Here is an 18,205-nt window from a genome sequence, read left to right on the forward strand (position 1 = left end):
TCAAATATTTTTTTTTAAATGGACAAACTATCAATTCATTGAAAGAAGAAACAAACAATACACAGAAACTGGATCACCATAAATGAAACTCAAGGTTAAATTGATAAATATTTTCAAAATTTTTTTAAAATATTTATCAATAAGGATAACTTTATAAAATTAATTATTAAATATTTAGAGGAGGGACAAGGGCTTATCCCAACCAAAGAACCCAATGAATGACCTCTTTGCCGGAGTGATTTATAAACATCAACATAATCTGATAACAAACTGATATACCATAACAATTTAGGTATATATTTTGAATAACGATGAGGTGCGGCGTCTTCAACAAAACACACACACACAATGATACCAGTACCCAGCTACAGAAAATAATAATAATAATAATAATAATACTAAGAGGAAGCCACAGTAGTTAGTTAGGCTTAAAGAATTTAAGCCTGAGGCCACTATTAACCATGCTCCAGACACCTCCGAGGGAAAAGGCTAAGCTGAAAGCTATTCCCATTATCCCCAGGCTCCAATTAAGGTACCAATTGAAGCTAAATCTAGATGGCTTTTTAATTAGAACCCACATGAAGCAAGGGTAGGCAAAGGTGACAGGGAGAGTGAGGCCACCTAAAAGACCAGCAAGGCTGGAGAGGAAGGGAAGTGCAACCCCTATTAGGAATGAGATGAAGCCATAGAATACTCGGAAGCCAGAACGCACCCAGATTGAGCAGGGCCTATTTGTTCGGCTGGTATAAAATGCTTCAAAGCTGTCAAACACTGGCATTGAATATATCTGAAAGCTGCTCAGACAGTTGAACACCACCAGCAGGAATGTTGTTGCCAGAAGTCCCCTGGGAATATCAGGGCTGTGAAATGCAAATAGGGCGTTCAGCATCCCTCCTGCAGGCATCTACAAGGAAAATGGGAATGAACCACCCCATTACTTACTTATTTCACAAATCATTCTTCATATTAATTCAAACAAATCAAAAAGCTGTTGTGCAACATCAATGCGACAGCCAATGCATGACAGGATATCAGGCTGAAATTTGAAATCTTGATAAACTCACAAGGTTCCCATAGGCCCAGAATCCTCCAATGGCAACTGGGAATAAGCACATGGCAATAAGAATATACGCCACCTTAGCACCTCGCCACATTGGTACATGAGCAGGATGTTTAAAAGTTGATGGCATTGTCGCCTGCAGAATACAATAAAACATATGACTCTAGTTACTTGCAATTCATAGATATCAGAAATAAAACCTCCAGGTCTTGGCATATATATTCCGAATGTAATTACTCTTTCTCTGATGATAAGGTCACACTGCCACATTTTTCTCATTCAAGAAGAAACACGCGTATAGTATAGAAGATAAACACCACAAAAATTAACTTCTACTCAAACACAAGCAATTCTATTATATAGAGGCCTTGTACCTGGATTTCTAGTGCTAGATTGTGACCTCGGAATGCAAACGCGATTATACCAAGTGCATTCAAGATTGAGAAGATTGATGCAGTAAAAGAAGGGGACTTAAGTGGCTGATAAGAGATGGAAGGAGGCCTTGTCTGGCTAACAGAGAGAACCCAGGCCATCGTAGCGTAGATAATTGCAGTCACAGCTCCAATGAGAGAAAGGCCTGCTATTGAATTAAGGTTTGGAAGCTGAGAGAGAACAATACACAACGAAGTAAACACCAGATACCATTCAACAGTTGAAAGGGGGTTTGATGAACACAGGGGACCACACACAATCTGAAAAAACAGCTTCATTGTTTCTCCTCCAATAAGAATCAATGCAGTTGCAGTGCCTGCTGAGAGATAAACAGTTGGGAATAAAGCCAGCCAAACGCCTAATCTTTCACCTGGAAAGAGAGGATAGCAGATGTCACCGAAGCAATAAGGCAAATAGGCTTTTAAGGTCAAAGCTAGCCCAACAGTACTTAACACTGAACAAGTTAATCTCTTGGGATGAGTCCATGATAGAAATGCAAACGTTTTCTGACATGTAAGATGTCTCTCAACCACAGGCACCTTTTTGTATCCAGCTATGATGCGGAAACAAAAATTGTAATATACTTGCACGAATTGATCCTTAAACAGGGGATCTAGTTTAGATATGAAACAGACAAAAATGTAGTACAAGGCATCACAAATTATCAACAACATTCGTAACATTCGTGTTTACCAAGAGCACTGCTCCACAACCTCAATAGTGACCATAAACGGGCATACACCATTCAAATGCCAACTTCAACAAGCATTGTATGGGGAAAAAACCTGTCTAGATGTAAAGCCACTTTTCTAATAAAAATTACCTTCCTCATTAATATATCTCTTTGGTTTCAAGTTTCAAACTCACATTGTAGCAAGTTTTAGTTAATAGAAACAACGCAGCTCACAATATGCACCAACTATTAGCTACATGAGAAGTCTACAAACAAGCTTACCAAAGGCAGCTTGTGCGAGCTCCACGTATCTATTGTACCTCTTTCCTGGTACAGCTTCATGAAGCTTAATTAGTATCCAGAGAGTGTAAAGTTGCCAAAAGTAGGCTATAGTCAATGAAAATATGCCCCAGCTCCTGCAATTCCAAGATAAAAATAAAAACTATAATAATCAAAGCAGCCATGAACCTACAGTCCTTTTTACCTACAAAATTTCCAATGATTTTTTAACTACCATAATTACTAAAAAGCACTAAAAGGTGGGATTTGAGAGTTCTGATGAATGATATGAGCATGGTATTCCATGTTATTCATTGGGATGGTCACATAATGAAAGTCAAATTAATATGCCAAGGAACGGTGCCATGACATTTATTAGGAGAAGCTTGTCCCACTGGTGACTTGAGATCTACGGAGTGGGTGTGCACTTGACTACATATATATCTAGCAAACATCAGTGGAATAATCTAACCACATTGAGCTATATAAGTAAGAATAGAAAGACACATTGAGATACATGGTATGTATTAGTTTGCCGTTGGTGGTGAATATGTTGGGTAGCTACATATATCTAATAGAGGGTCTCTGAAATCTCAAATCTGAATATGGCCGGCATATATAATAAGCTCATTCTATATCAACAGTTAACAAAGTAAAGCAAAACCAACTAGCTACAACAAGTCTACAAGTTAGTAGTGTTCTATGCTATTAATTCATTGCGGAAGTCTGGAAGAAAAGAAAAAAGCAGAAGAAGAAAAAAAGAAGAAGAATAAAACATTAATTAGCTCAACAGTATAATGGAAAGAAAGAAAGAAAAAAAAAATATATATGCACCAGCCCAGGAAGGCGAACGCAACAGGAAGAACAAGGGCTTGAAAACCGACTCCAGCATTGAGATTGTGGAAGGCAGCGTAGTGGGCGTTGCCATTGCGGGACTCAGTGATGGGAAGCCAAGCATCCTGCGGGTTGAGCCGGGTGAGGTGGCCCATGTCCTCCAGGTACCCCCTCAGGTTCACCAGCACCCGCTTCATCGGTGTTCCTACCATTGGAGATATCATCACCGAACCCGATGGCGTCCACGACCGAGATGCCGCCCCCGGCCGGGGAGACCTCTGCCCCGACGGCGTCACCGTCTCAGGCGTTGAGACACCCCTCGGCGTCGCAGGGATCGACACCAGCTCCGCCTCCGAGAAACCTCCTCCACCCATTCCGACCTTGCCTTCCATCTCACTCACAGTCTCACTGACACTCGCACATTCACTCCTCTCTTTCCCCTTTCTCCTTCCTTCAAAAGTGATATCACTGAGATGAGGTGTTGGGACACTGGGCCAGGCAGGTGAAGAACAGGGACACTGAGCCAGAAAAAGCAATGTGGCCCGGCACGGCATCAACAGTACCCATTGCTGAAAACTTCTCCTATCCGCCACCAATATCCAACAAAGGAAAACAAAAAATTATACTACTCAGGAACACGACTTTCCAAGCATGGGATGGGATGGGATGGGAACAAAGTGTAAGTATAATAATAATAATAATAATAATATTTATTAAGAGAAAGAAACCGGTTTTTGGCGGGAACTCCATTTATTTATCTGTTTACTTCTTTGTTGTGTAAGCACGTTCTATTCTTACAAAGTAACAGAGAGGGTTAAAAACTTAAAACCCTATATTTCATACAAAGTTACAAACACCAGCGCTATACACCGGGCCTTCTTTGTGAATTGTGAGGACCGTGAGATGTCAGTTTTTTTTAAAGGGCATAAGGACGGTGGGTTGTACTGAAAATGATGATGGTGTCGTGGTGAAAAGATGCACCCTGACAGCATGGGGCCAATCGCCGCGTTGTGGTCACTAAAAAACACCGGGAGGTGGTCAAAGAAAGTATATCATTGAGACCGATGCTCACAGCACCTTTGGATTTTTGCAAAACCCTAAGCCCGGCCCGCATTCGAATATGTATCGAGATGAATCCACCAATCTTTCAAAGGCATCCAAGAAATAAATAACATTATGTTCGACGAAATGATAATGACATGTTGCTTCGAAGGGTACAGGAACAAGCATGCTTGCAGCGCTGGAAGTGGAAAGCCCCCTATTTTTAAATCGATCTAATTATAATTTGTGTTTGGAAATTTGATAAACCGATTTGAACACGGTATTGATACTTGTGTACTTTGCTATTAGGCCACTGAAATGTCTGATCATATGTTATTTCAAATGTGTTTTTGCTTATTAGTGTATTTGATCCTTTTTTTAGTCAAATCTTAGATTTGTAAATTTTTTCCCATTCACAACGCGAGGTCTAGAACTCCTAGTTTTCTTCACGGGAAGTCAAACAACACGTTTTACAGGATCTCCTTCTACGAACCATTCTATGAAATATATCCGCTTTGAAAAAAAAAAATAGACTTTTCCATCATTATTAAAAAGTATTCATATGCTCTTTTTTTTTGGGATTTCTGTAGTCTATGATACACACAGCGCTTATTAGGAGAATCACTTCAAAAACTCAAGTGCTCTGTGAATATTTTGAGCGCTATATTAGAAGACTTTGCAGGCACCACGACTCCCCAGTCTTCATTGGAGTGAGCCACTCCACTTTTATAACTAAGTAGGACTCTTGTTACCGCACGCTGGACTTTACCGATGCGGTTGTATTTTTTCACCATTTTTTGCTTGCTTTTAGCTTGTTGATTAGGGCTAGCATCACTTCTGGTGGTTGTTTTCTAGCTTTATTTTGCCTTTTACCTTTTTGTACTTTTTTTTTACTTCCGTCTTGTACGTTGTGTGTTTGTGTGTTTTTTCTTTGTCATGCCATAATTTATCTAAAACCAAAATATTTCTATTTCTACCTAAGTGCTTGTGTGCCTAAATCCAAATGTGTAAATTGAAATTCTTACATATTATTGCTAGTTTTTGTACCTTAGTGTTTATGTGTCCAACAATTAGTTTTCTGAACGGTATTTTTAAGATTTTTTTAAGACATATTAGTCTTTATAAGCAGAAATTAAGGTGTGAAATATATAAGCAGTTGAAAGCAGAAAGATTGAGAAGAGCAAGCACTTGGTGTGTAAGCAGTTGGGTAAGATGTTGAAATGTATAAAAATTAATTTCAAGAATAATAATTGGGATAGCTTGTTGAGTAAAATACTGTAATGTCAACCTTCTGCTATGGTTCAAATCCTTAGCAGTTGGATTGAGAAAGTGATAATGGTAAGCATTTGGTATATGAGCACTTGGGTAGGCTGTTGAAAAATATAAAAATTTAATTTTAAAAATAATAATTGGGGTAGCTTAGGGTAGGATGTCAACTATTCCCCCTTTAGTTCAAAACTTCATATCCCCACTCTCACATTTTTACATGCTTGCTAGAGCTAGAAGAAGGGAAAAAAAAACCCTCAAGCAATAAGGTTGAGGAAGTGAGAAGAGTACCTAAGTAATTTGTTTAGAGGATTGAAGAAAGTAAGGTTTTAGAGGGGAAAAAAAATCTAAACAAGTGGATTAAATGAGTGAAGAGATTAGGTTAAAAGATTTGAGTAGATAACCGTTTTAAAGGTAAAAATTTAAATAAATGGATTAAAGGATTGACAAGAGTAAAGTTAGAGGAAAGTAAAGTATTAGAAAAAACCTAAGCAATTAGGTAGGCGTGAAAGGTAAAGTCAAAAAGAGCATTTGACTGAAGATTTAAAAAGAATAAAAAGTTAAAATCTAAGCGAGTTGGAAGGAATGGGAAGGAAAAGCAATTCGAGAATATAAACTTCATGCAATTTTCAAAAATTTTCAAAACCTAACAAACATGCAATTTTAGTTTTCTGCGGAATAAGTCAGAAAAATGAGATACTTCATGGACATATGGAAAGAAAAAGACCTTGCTTAGTCCTCCGCAACTTATCCAAGGATCTTGAGGACTTTTCCATGGAACAAACAACAAATCCTTCAAAAATTTATTACATGATACCATGCATACCCATCAGTGTAAACTACCTGATTAAAATTGTCAATAACTTCAAGCAATTATTTTAGTTAGTATACATGATTAGTTTGAGACAGCAAATGAGGCTACTTTAAAGTGGCGTTTGGTTGGATACTTGGATGTAATTCTAAATGCAGTGGATTTCTAGTTATAATGTAACTGGAACTACTTGATTTTCAAAATACAGTGCAATCAAATTTTGTGTTTATATGGATGTAACTGGAATTACTATATTATAAAATTTTATGTTTGTTTGGAATAATTTGTAAATCTGGAATTGGAAAACATGTGTATAAGTATATGTATATTTGTGTATGTTTATATAGACTTAAAAAAAGAAGAAGAAGAAATAGAAAAAAAAAATCAAATAAAAAAGATACATGAGGGCTAAAAATGATTAAAAAAAGCGTGCGCCACAAATTGTCACGTGAAAAAAATAATAATAATAAAAATAAATTAAAAATCAAAAATTTTTAAAAAAATGAGTGAGAATAAAAAGAAATAAAAAAAGAAATGGATAAGAAGGGATTTTTGAATAAAATTTGAAATTTAAAAAAAGGGATATCTCTGGAGGTTGAGGATTTTTAGGGGAAGTTGAAGATTTGTGCGAGAAAAAGAAGAAAAAAAGAAAAAAAGGGGAGAACAGGAGAAAAAAAGGGAGAGCAGGAGAAAAGAAAAAAAGGAGAAGAATGAGAGATTGAGAAGGAAGAGAAAAGGAAAGAAAAAGAAGAGAAAAAAAAAAAGAAGACGAAGAGAATTAACGTGGTGATGGCCGTGGCAGCGTCAGAGACCTTGCTCCTCCTCATCTTTATCTCTTTTCTCCGATTCCAGGTTTCGATTTTCATTCCAAGGCGTTGAGGAGATCAATGACCGATTCTTGTGAAGAGGAACTTGAGAATCCAAACATCGTCGGAGTCTGACAATGGTCCTTCGGCTCTATTAGTTCCTCTCCCACTCTCTCTTTCTTTCTCCAAACACTACCATGAAGACAGAGGACATCTTAGTGGTGGTGGTGACGATGTATATGGCTTCTGCCGCCGTCATAACCCTAGCACAAATCTCGAGGCATGCTTAAGAAGCTCTTCAAGTGCTTATAGCTTGAAAGAGGTAGATGCTCTTAAGAAGCTCTCGAGGCATGTTTTGGTTGCATCTATGCTATATATAAAAAATGTTTGGATTTTATTTTACAAAACAAAAAAATCTTCATTCACTCCCATGTCAATCCATGCCATGGTAGGATCCGTAACTTGGATTGCTTTTACTAACCATGCACTCCTTGATTAAGTGAGCAATGAATTGTATATGTGGCAACATGCTTTTATGTATCCATGGTGGCATGTTTTCTCAATCAAAATCTCCATCTCATGCCTTGCCTTGTAGATTTTTCTCTAGTTAGTTTTTTTAAACTTTTAACATGTTGAGTTCAAACATGCTTAGAAATGTAATTGTTCGTTATTTGAAAAAAAGAAAGAAGAAAAAAAAAGAGGGCTTTGTCATGGTAAAAAAATACATTTGTAGAAAGTTGGGCTTTTATGCAAAATCCATGGAGAAAAAAAAATGATGAAACAATTGAGGACATATATGCAAAAAATGTGAAAATGTGTGAAAATACGAAAGCTCGAGGGTTTAACTGCAAAAAAAATAATAAATATGAAAAAATATGAAAATGTGAAAGTTTGGGGGTTTATTTGCAAAATTTGATAAAACGTGAAAAAAATGAAAAGTTAGAGGATCTAAATGCAAAAAAAAGAGAAAAAAAGAAAAGAAGAAAAAAAGGATTTTTAGCGAAGATGAGGGATATTTTGGTAATTTCACAAGACCCCCTTAAGCTTACCGTGATGTCTAATGCATGTCGACTGCTCTCTTTTGGAGGACCTCTTCATTGCCTCTTAACAGTCACGGAAGCGGATGGGCTATTGAAGATCCTTTTAAAACTCTCTTTGAGCTCTTGGACCCGGTTTGAGGCAATTGACTCTCTTTGGAGTGATGACAAATCTCTTTGAGCTGGTGGACCCTGTTTGAGGCCATTAACTCTCTTAGAAGTGATAGAAAATTCCAAAACCCTTAAAACTCTCTTTGAGCTGATGGACCCTTTTTGAGGCCATCGACTCTCTTTCGAGTGATGAAAAAAATTCCAAAAACCCTTAAAAACTCTTTTTCGACCGATAGACCATGTTTGATGCCATTGACTCTCTTAGGAGTGATGAAAAAAATTTCAAAAACACTTAAAACTCTTTTTGAGCTAATGGACCCCTGTTTGAGGCCATTGACTCTTTTCGAGTGATGAAAAAAATTCCAAAAACCCTTAAAAACTCGTTTTGAGCTCATGGACTCGTTTGAGGCCATTGACTCACTTAGAAGGGATGAAAAAAATTCCAAAACCCATAAAAATTCTTTTTGAGCTCATGGACCCTTTTTGAGGCCATTGACTCTCTTTAGAGTGGCAAAAGAAATTTCAAGACCTTCAAAAAGCGAAGCATTCTAAAAACAGATCAAATCAAAAATCAAGGCATTAAAAAATGAGGAATCAACGGATGAGCTCAACAACCCTCGGAGTTAAAGTGTTGAAGAGTTCATGAGTTACAAAAAAAGCTTCATAAGCATGAAAGCCGAAGCTTATATCAAATCAAGTTCCAAATCAAATCCAAAATGCAAGTTTCAAAGTTCAAGATACAAATTTCAAACAAATCAACAAATGAGCTCAATAACCTTAAAATTAAAGTGTAGAAGAGTTCACAAGTTGCAAAAAGCCTCACAAGCCTGAAGGCCGATGCTTATAAAAAGTTAAATCAAGTTCCAAATCAAATCCAAGATGCAAGTTCAAATGTCCAAGTTTCAAGTTTCAAATAAATCAACAAATGAGCTCGACAACCTCGAGACTACAGCGTTGAAGAGTTCATAAGTTACAAAAGTTTCACAAGCCCAAAAGCCGAAGCTTATGAAAAGTCAAATCAAATTCCAAATCAAATCAAAGTTGCAAATTCCAATATCTAAGTTCCAGGTTTCAAACAAATCAACAAATGAGCTCAACAACCTCGGAGTTAAAGGGTTGAAGAGTTCACAAGTTGCAAAAAGCCTCACAAGCTTGAAGGCCAAAGCTTATAAAGAAATCAAATCAAGTTTCAAATCAAATTCAAGATGCAAACTAAAAAGTCCAAGTTTCAAGTTTCAAATAAATCAATAAATGAGCTCGACAACCTCGAGACTACAACGTTAAAGAGTTCACAAGTTACAAAAGTTTCACAAGCCCAAAAGGCGAAGCTTATGAAAAGTCAAATCAAATTCCAAATCAAATCAAAGTTGCAAATTCCAATATCCAAGTTCCAAGTTTCAACCAAATCAACAAATGAGCTCAACAATATCAAGACTAAAGCGTTGAAGAGTTCACAAGTTGCAAAAAGTTTCACAAGCCTAAAGGCCGAAGCTTATGAAAAGTCAAATCAAGTTCCAAATCAAATCAAAGAAAGCAAATTTAACAAATGAACCCAACAACCTCAAGGATGAAGAGTTGAAGAGTTCACAAGTTATAAAAAGCTTCACAAGCATGACAGCCGAAGCTTATGGAAGGTCAAACCAAGTTTGTGATTCATCGACATAGGGAATCCACAGCTTGAAATCCAAATTAAATCTAAGATGCAAAATCAAAGATCCAAGTTTCAAATAAATCAACAAATGAGCTCAACAACCTCAAGGATAAAGCGTTGGAGAGTTCACAAGTTGTAAAGGGCTTCACAAGCATGAAAGCCGAAGCTTATAAAAAATCAAATCAAGTTCCTAATCAAAATCCAAGATGCAAGTTCAAAGTCCAAGTTCCAAATTCCAAGTTCCAAATAAATCAACAAATGAGCTCAACAACCTCAAAGTTAAAGTGTTGGAGAGTTCACAAGTTGCAATAAGTTTCACAAGCCTGAAGGCCGAAGCTTATGAAGAATCAAATCACGTTCCAAATCAAGTCCAAGATGCAAATTCAAATATCCAAGACATAACTTCATCAATTTCTAAATCATGTTCAAGATGCATATTTCAACTGTTGACGAAGACCAAAAGTCAACAAAAGTCAAAGCGCGATTTTCGGCAAAATAGTCGGAAGGAAATAAAAGGCTACAATTATTGTTGCGTCAAGATGATTAAATTCCAAACTTCTTGTATTTTCAATGAAGTCTATGAATTCATGAATAAAATTTATTTGTCATAATCTGTTTCTTTCTTCACACTTATTTTCTTAATCGGAGGTTCCTGTGGCAATGTCCAGGGTAATTAACACTAGGGGCTTGCCCCTAATGGAAGTCATGAACCCACAATTCTTTGAAGTCTACAAAATATTGAAATTTGATTTGTGATCCATGCTTTTTATCCGGTCAATCCTAATTAAAGGCCGGATGGAAAGAAAGGAGCCCACAGTGTATATATGTAGATATTTATATACATGTATATAAGTATATGTATATCTATATAAGTATATGTATATGTGTATATACAAATATACATAGATATACATATATGTATATGAGTATATGTAAACATATAATGTAAATGTATATGTGTGTATATGCATACATATAAATGTATATGTGTATATGCATACATATAAATGTATATGTGTGTATATGCATACATGTATATGTTTGTATGTAGAGCTATGTTTATGTATACATATGCATGTATGTATATGTAAATATACATGTGTATATTTATATAAATATATATAAATATATATATATATTTTTTGTATATATATATGTATATGTATATATATGCATATACATTAATATACATGTATATATATATATATATATATATCTCATGATTTTCAACTCTCAAGATTTCGAATTGGACGTAAAACTAAATGATGTAATCTAAGTTACATGAGGTTTTTGGAATCCTGTGAACCAAACACGGGATTTTTAAAAACCTAGTAACTCAAGTTATATGTAATTCCAAATTCCTCCAAACAAACACTACTTAAGTAACAATTCCTAATTTGCACTTGTTTGCTTCTTACAAGAAACTTCTGTAACATTCACACAGTATTATGACATGATATTATTGTTTCACATGGTGTTTCTACTGAACTTAAGCATCATAAGTTGGTCGCTCTTTTTGCCTTCAATGAAATGTTCTTGAGTATGCCACAATTCCTGGGACATCAAGAACAGCTGTAGAGATCTCCTGATTGGAGGATTGAAGTTTCCAATTGAATGACCTATTATGATAGAAGTCTACACTGCTATCTTTAAATCCTGAGGCTAGTTTAGGCCTCCAGAGCCATTGATTCATCCTTCTATTAGAGTGAAGTTTTTTCATTTGGCAGTGGCGGCTGTTGCTGCGATAATGGTGGAGATGGTGATGGGGTTGGCCTAGACCTGCAACAAAGACACCAACTGCAATTTCAATGATTGGTAAGCAGGCACACATTTGCCCATTTCAGGCCATCCATGGATGCATAATAATGCATTTCCAGTTAAGTTGGTATTCATGATAGATTTCTTTCGAGATTTATTATGGGGTTGCTATAAACCATGACTCGCATAGCATGTGGTAGAGAATGTCAAACATAAAATAAGCATGAACATATCCTTTACCAGGCAGTCAAAAATTTGTTCAGTGAAAAGGAAAACTTTAAAAATCTAAGGGAATGCGCATGAGAAATCAATGGCCAATCAAAAGAAACAAGTGCTTTACTTTGCAAACCAATAAGAATGCTGACACAAGAACAAATAACCCAATTTAGCATCACCTAGATGAGTGTAGGTGCTTTTGTGTTGACAGATCACCAGATGCTTTAAGTATCTTAAGGGTCTCCTCAGCAGCCTGACAAAGCAACAACCACAGCCATTATTATCTTGGGTTCCACAATGGCAATCTTCAAGACACAAAAATCTAGTTCTAGACTACTAATAATTAAACATCAACTCCAAGATCGGAGAGGTAGACCAGTATTAGAAGCAAATCAGTATTATCCCTTGCAGCACAGCAAATTTGCAAATGAAGCTGCCAATACAGACACTAGCATAATTATTAATTAATGGGGATGCACCAAACATTGCCTAAACAAGTTGCAATCTACAATTAATCATGCAGATAATATCAAATGACTGACCATAGATTCATGAGGAAGAACAATAAATTAACATTATAATTAGGCCTGGCTTGTATATAGAGCTACCAACCATACCAACTCTAAGTAGGGTCTAATATTAATGCCCCAGGCCCAACCTGAAAAGAGTTTATTTCACTATATATATTATTTCAAACCCATAAATAATTACTTTGGCCAGGATATTGAAGTTGACCTCACATAGGCCATTTTACAACTCTGAACAAACATGATGAATGGTAATGAACCACGAGAGATACGAGTAGACATCTCAGTTGGTATGTATACATAGTCAAACTACTTGCTATTGTTCAGAGAAAAGTTGCAGTACATATCATCATGGAAGTCTTATAGATGTGGATAAGTTTTAATCCATGACTGGTTTGATATAAATGCAGTTATAACTGTCTGACATGGGCACAAATATAAGATAAGGCCAAAGAAGAAAAATTAAGATATGGCTAGGAGGTATATGACAATAGCAATATTGCACATGGAACAAAACTAATCAACTTTTAGAGCACGTAACATATCCTATTTCATTAATGGATATTTCTCAAAAGAATGATGAATCCAGTGCTTAGGGAAAGCTAATTTACAGTGGAATGAATAAATGTAATATGTGAGTAATATCCTAACAAAAGCCAGTGCCACAACGAAACAAGGCCACCATGCAGAAGTAACACCTGTGATGGTTGAAGCGTGAATAATATTGAACAAATAACTATATTACAGGACAACTGAAATGTTAGATAGTAAATTAAATGTGCATTAATTAAGGTGATTCTCAGACCTTAAGCTTAGCTTCTTCTATGCTCAAACCAACACCCTTTCCTAGTATTTTCCCATCAATTTCCGCCTGTAGAGCAAGCCACGTGGAGCAAACAGAAAATATCAGCCATGAATATTTATCACATGTTTAGAACTTTCAAACATGATGAACAACAAAATTATAGGACACCTGAAAACTCAAAGAGGACAATATCATTTTGAAAATCAAAATGGAAAGTTCAGTTACCTGAAAACAATAGTGCCCTTTACTCATCGTTGAAACCAGGCCTTGATCCTGAAAGACTAAACTCTGGCCTTCCATACACTACACATACATGTAAACGTGCTTACAAGGATCAACAATTACAGTTTAGGTTCCTAAATTTGTTGCACATTAAAGAAGTACAACAATTTCTTACTAGCTCTTTGACACAAGACAGAACAGCTGATAATTTGTTCAAAACATCGAGCTCAACGAAGTCTTCTGTTTTGCTGTTAAAAGGTGGGTCTTCTTTCTCAGAGAACTCACTCGCAGGTGCGACATCAGTATCCTTTAAGAACCCATTTTCACCTCCAAGGGAGAGTTTTCCCAAACCTCCATAAACAACTCGTCTGTCAGATGAAGCGAATGCCAAATAGTCATCTGGATTATAAAATTGAAAATCACAATTAATTTTGTTCCGGAAAATATCATTCTGCAATGCAGATAGACCACCAATGGACAAGCAAACAAGCAACCATGCATACAAACAATTGTTCTCACCCTCCAGATTTCTTAGAGAATTTTCAGCAGCTTGCATTTTAGCTTCCTTTCTTGTTCTTCCTGACCCAACTCCTATTTTCTGTGTGCTGATTAGAACCTGGCCAACAATCTGGCAAAGTAAGGTCAAGTGCTCAAAAAATTGCAGTAGTCAAATAAAATGAAATTTCTCCTAAATGAGCAACTAAGTCCAAAGAAGAGGAAGACCATGACATACGAGTTTCTGCTGTCTATGATGGTAACAATTTATTAACCAGCCAACAAACAGAACAAACACTCAAACAAACAAACATGCCCCAAGCAGATTCAAATGAAAGTATTACGAGAATACTTATTAATCACCTCCTATTAGTAGTGAAGAGGTAACCAGAATAATATAGGAGTTCAAGATTCAGACATCACACAGAATTATTAAATAGTTACCAACCTCAACTGAAAATTGCAAATCCTTATGGTTTCTCATGACAGACTTGAACTCAACCTACACAGCAATACAGAAAATATCAAGATTTCAGGTCCCTTTGGAATTTTCTCTTTTTGGTGAAATTTTCGCAAAGTATATGATCATTAAGTACCTTCCAGCCACAGATTCGCGCGATTTCTTGTAAGGCAGTAATGTATGATGTGGCTCCAGTGTGCATATCTCTGCTGTCAGTGGACTCTTGATTTACAGTTAACTCATCACCTTCAACTCAAAAGAAATCAAAATGATGTGAATAAATTACTAAAACAATGATAAGGTGCTCTATAAATGAAACATTACATCAGAAGAAAATGATCAAATCTAGTGATTATGCATGCATTATTGCTCATCCAAACCATGTGAACAACTTTTACATAGGGTGAACAAGAATTTTAACAAAAAGAGCTAAATATGAAGATATGATTTGCCACTTAATGGCACCATAAATCTCATAAAGATGAGATAAATAACTTTTAAAAAATACAAGAAGAATTGTGAAACTGAACCAGGCAAAAGCTCCCACACTAGCTACAAAAATCACTTGAAATATATATCTGAAATCTACATCATTTAAAGGAAAGGACTATATGAGTCCACTCTTCAGTTCTTGCAAACGGTATATAGAGGTAGATAAAACAAGGGGGAAAAATGATTGTTCAAAATGAACTTAATTGTCAGAAATGGAAATCCATTAGGTTGAACAAACAGACCACATTACCTGAGAAAGAAGAGATAGATGACTGCAATTGATGTTGTTCCGGCTGTTGATTTCCAGAAGATGCCTGCATGTAAGCAAAGGCCCATTGAGCAATCATGTGATGTAGCCATACTGAGAAATCACATATTCCAGCACAAACCATTTCATGTTTAACTTCAAGTTAGTCAGAATGTCTGTTAATACTTAGTACAACTGAATTTATTTCAGTGGGCTAGGATTATCATAAGCATGAAGCTTAAGATTTGAACACTAGTTATTTGAGTTGGCATGAGGTCTTTCTTTGCAGTTTAGGCTCCACAAAATTTACATGGCACAGTAAGATTCATGCAGAGTAATAAGGGTGGCAATAAAATTTGAATATAAATTAAAAAAAGACAAAGATTTAACATAAACTTTTTCAAAAAATGATCATCCCCGCTAACACAGCCAGCATTCTGTGTTTGTTTTTCCATACACCAGGGACCACAAATGAAAACATAATAAACAACTCACTATTTTAAGACTTGGTTCGACTTCTGCCCCATTAGTAGCCTCTGATAATGGAATGTCTCGATTGTTATTGAGTATAGCACCAGAGTCCTAACAAAGTATCCATGACAGGAAGATCAAACAATACACAAGAATTTGAATACAGCATTTATTTTTAAAGAAATAAGCAAACCTCTGAAAACAGGTAATGGCTCACATCAGGGGCCTGTGGTAAATCTGCCATCTCATTTTCATAACACAGCTCCACTACTCTTTGGTATAGATTCTCATCGAATTCTCTGACATGCAATTACATGTGTTAGACTGAAAGAATACAGTGTACATAACAACATGAACCCATATATTTAGAGTCTACTGCTAAAAAATAATGCTGATGAAACAAAGAGGGAACCATTAACACAATCATCTCTGCACATACTTAAAGAAGCCACCACGGACATTGCAAGCGACATTCCTAGCAACACAAAGTACAGGAACTGCATTCGCCATCTGCTAGACAACAACATCAATAAATTTTAGTAGCAGAGAATATTTCATCACTAAGTGAACAATCTCTCCTGATCTGTGAACATAAATACCTCCGCCTGAGGGGCATAGTATGGTGCAAATGGCGGCACAACATGGACACGAAGTTGATCCTTGTCATCCCAAACCTTCATGCGGTCATCAATCACCATAGCCATCTTCGGATGAAAAATTCTATCTTGGAAAACTTGTAGTAGTGACTTCCTGTGACCTGCTAATTTTTCAAAGTAGTAAAAACAATGCTTGCCACAATGAAGGATCACTGTCCCCTTCGGAAGACAAGGTGCTTGCCTGATTTTACACATACTACTCGATCTAGCAGTTGCTTGGAGCAAATCAGATTAGCTTCTGGGTCCAGAAGTCTCCACATCTCGAGAGCATAGTCTCTTTCAGCCATAGTACACACATAAACTTCAAACCGTTTACGCCCTTTAGCAGTTAAGTAGCTCTTCAAATCATCCCAAGCAGGTCGCAGCCTTACAAGCACACTGGTATCACGAATCTGCAGAAGATGAAAGGCACAATAATCACATGATAAAAAACCAGCATCTTTCAGGTTAAAATAAGGTAACACCATTTCTTCTTCAAAAAGTATAGCCGAATGTGATGTCTGCAGCAAATGTCAAACGTGAAAGATATCTTCCATGCTAAGCCAAACAACACCCTATTTGTGACAGAGGGCATAGAATTGGAGTTTTATGCATAAGATAAGGGAGAAAATGGCATGTCCAAAAGAGAAGAAGCAACACTAATTGAGATTAATTTCAGTGTAGAGTACATGAAACTATCAAATCTATGGCTCGCATGTAGGAAGGAGCAATTGAAAAGCAACTATAAGAGTTGGAGAGGGTGATTGAGAATAAAAAAAACCTCAGGATTGATCCGGGTCAGGACAATGTTCCTCTCTTGCAACCTTATGATGGGCCGGATAAGACTGCTATGTCCACCAGGTAGCGCTGGGACCTCCTCGTTCTGGATAGTTATCGGCTTCCCACCGTCCAAAACACTATCACCCTCAATATACTGTCTCAGGAGTTCTTTGTCTTCCAAGTACCTCTTGAGCTCTGCTGACATCCCCGAAACCCTTACAGGATCATCCTCATCGTCAATCCTTCGGGACAGAACTTCAATCTTGTCCTCAAAGGACTTCATGGTATTGGCTACTATAAGAGTTTCATCAAGATCGAAGACAATGGCCAGGCAGCGGAGATTGAGCATTGCCATGCAGGAGGCATAGAGACCTGCCTGAACGGCGCAGCACCAGAAGGATGGGACCTTCTCGACCTTGCTGGGCATTGCGATCAGATGCAATTCCTCGTTCCCAACAGACACAACTGCAGTCTAAACACAAGAGAAGGGACAGTGAGCGGGTAAGTGTTAGAATTCCAAAAGAGGGAAGGCAGAAGAGAGAGACAAACAGAGAGAGAGAGAGAGAGAGAGAGAGAGAGAGAGAGAGAGAGAGAGAGAGAGAGAGAGAGAGAGAGAGAGATCAATCAGTAAAGGAGAACCTTGAGTTCTTGAAAACATGATAAGTAGAGATGGGTAAGGGGGGATTGCTCAGTGGCGGATTTAGCTTGGATTTTGCATTTAAGGGAGAAGGGAGAGATGGTATGGATGACGGCAAGGGGAAGGCAGCGTTCGCTTGGAGGGGAGAGGCGATCGATGCGAATCTCTTTGTTGGGGAAGGGCTGGAAATTCTTAGCCTTCGCCGGGAAAACCTCGACATCTCCGAGGCAAGAATCCCCATGATACACCACGGATTTGATCCCTACACGAGTCATAGGACAACTCCAACTCGGAAGGAAGGAGACTGTCCTCTTTGCTCTCCAAAGTCCGCCCCTCCCTCCCCTGCGCAGCTGTTCAAAAGGGGGGCACAACACAATGAAAGAGGCAAGACCCATTTTCTTGTTTATAGAACTCATTGCAAAATTACGAAACAGCCCTTTTTGTTTCGGCTTCATCATA

The 18,205-nt window shown here is 37.2% G+C and overlaps 2 protein-coding genes across 3 annotated transcripts; both read right to left on the reverse strand.

Annotated features, from left to right (window-relative positions):
* Positions 1-366: 366 nt before the first annotated feature.
* LOC120269215 (lysine histidine transporter-like 8) lies at positions 367-3,722 on the reverse strand. Its single transcript, XM_039276563.1, has 5 exons — positions 3,279-3,722; positions 2,448-2,581; positions 1,435-1,862; positions 1,065-1,196; positions 367-904 (listed from the first exon to the last, which is right to left on the reverse strand). Exons 1-5 carry the CDS (start codon positions 3,668-3,670, stop codon positions 419-421), a joined length of 1,572 nt encoding a protein of 523 aa, XP_039132497.1. The 5' UTR covers positions 3,671-3,722; the 3' UTR covers positions 367-418.
* A 7,518-nt stretch (positions 3,723-11,240) lies between these two features.
* LOC120276052 (RNA polymerase II C-terminal domain phosphatase-like 1) lies at positions 11,241-18,114 on the reverse strand. Of its 2 annotated transcripts, none has more exons than XM_039282802.1 (16): positions 17,749-18,114; positions 17,111-17,581; positions 16,532-16,742; positions 16,294-16,451; positions 16,134-16,204; positions 15,912-15,993; positions 15,719-15,805; positions 15,227-15,290; positions 14,621-14,730; positions 14,473-14,526; positions 14,049-14,145; positions 13,705-13,928; positions 13,533-13,610; positions 13,308-13,373; positions 12,155-12,228; positions 11,241-11,780 (listed from the first exon to the last, which is right to left on the reverse strand). In XM_039282802.1, exons 1-16 carry the CDS (start codon positions 18,019-18,021, stop codon positions 11,702-11,704), a joined length of 2,199 nt encoding a protein of 732 aa, XP_039138736.1. In that variant the 5' UTR covers positions 18,022-18,114; the 3' UTR covers positions 11,241-11,701. The 2 variants fall into 2 exon arrangements, with proteins under 2 accessions (XP_039138736.1, XP_039138731.1); XM_039282797.1 differs by having other exon boundaries at positions 15,888-15,993.
* Positions 18,115-18,205: the final 91 nt, after the last annotated feature.

Source organism: Dioscorea cayenensis, chromosome 2, assembly GCF_009730915.1.
Source record: "Dioscorea cayenensis subsp. rotundata cultivar TDr96_F1 chromosome 2, TDr96_F1_v2_PseudoChromosome.rev07_lg8_w22 25.fasta, whole genome shotgun sequence".
In the NCBI taxonomy this organism is placed as follows: domain Eukaryota; kingdom Viridiplantae; phylum Streptophyta; class Magnoliopsida; order Dioscoreales; family Dioscoreaceae; genus Dioscorea; species Dioscorea cayenensis.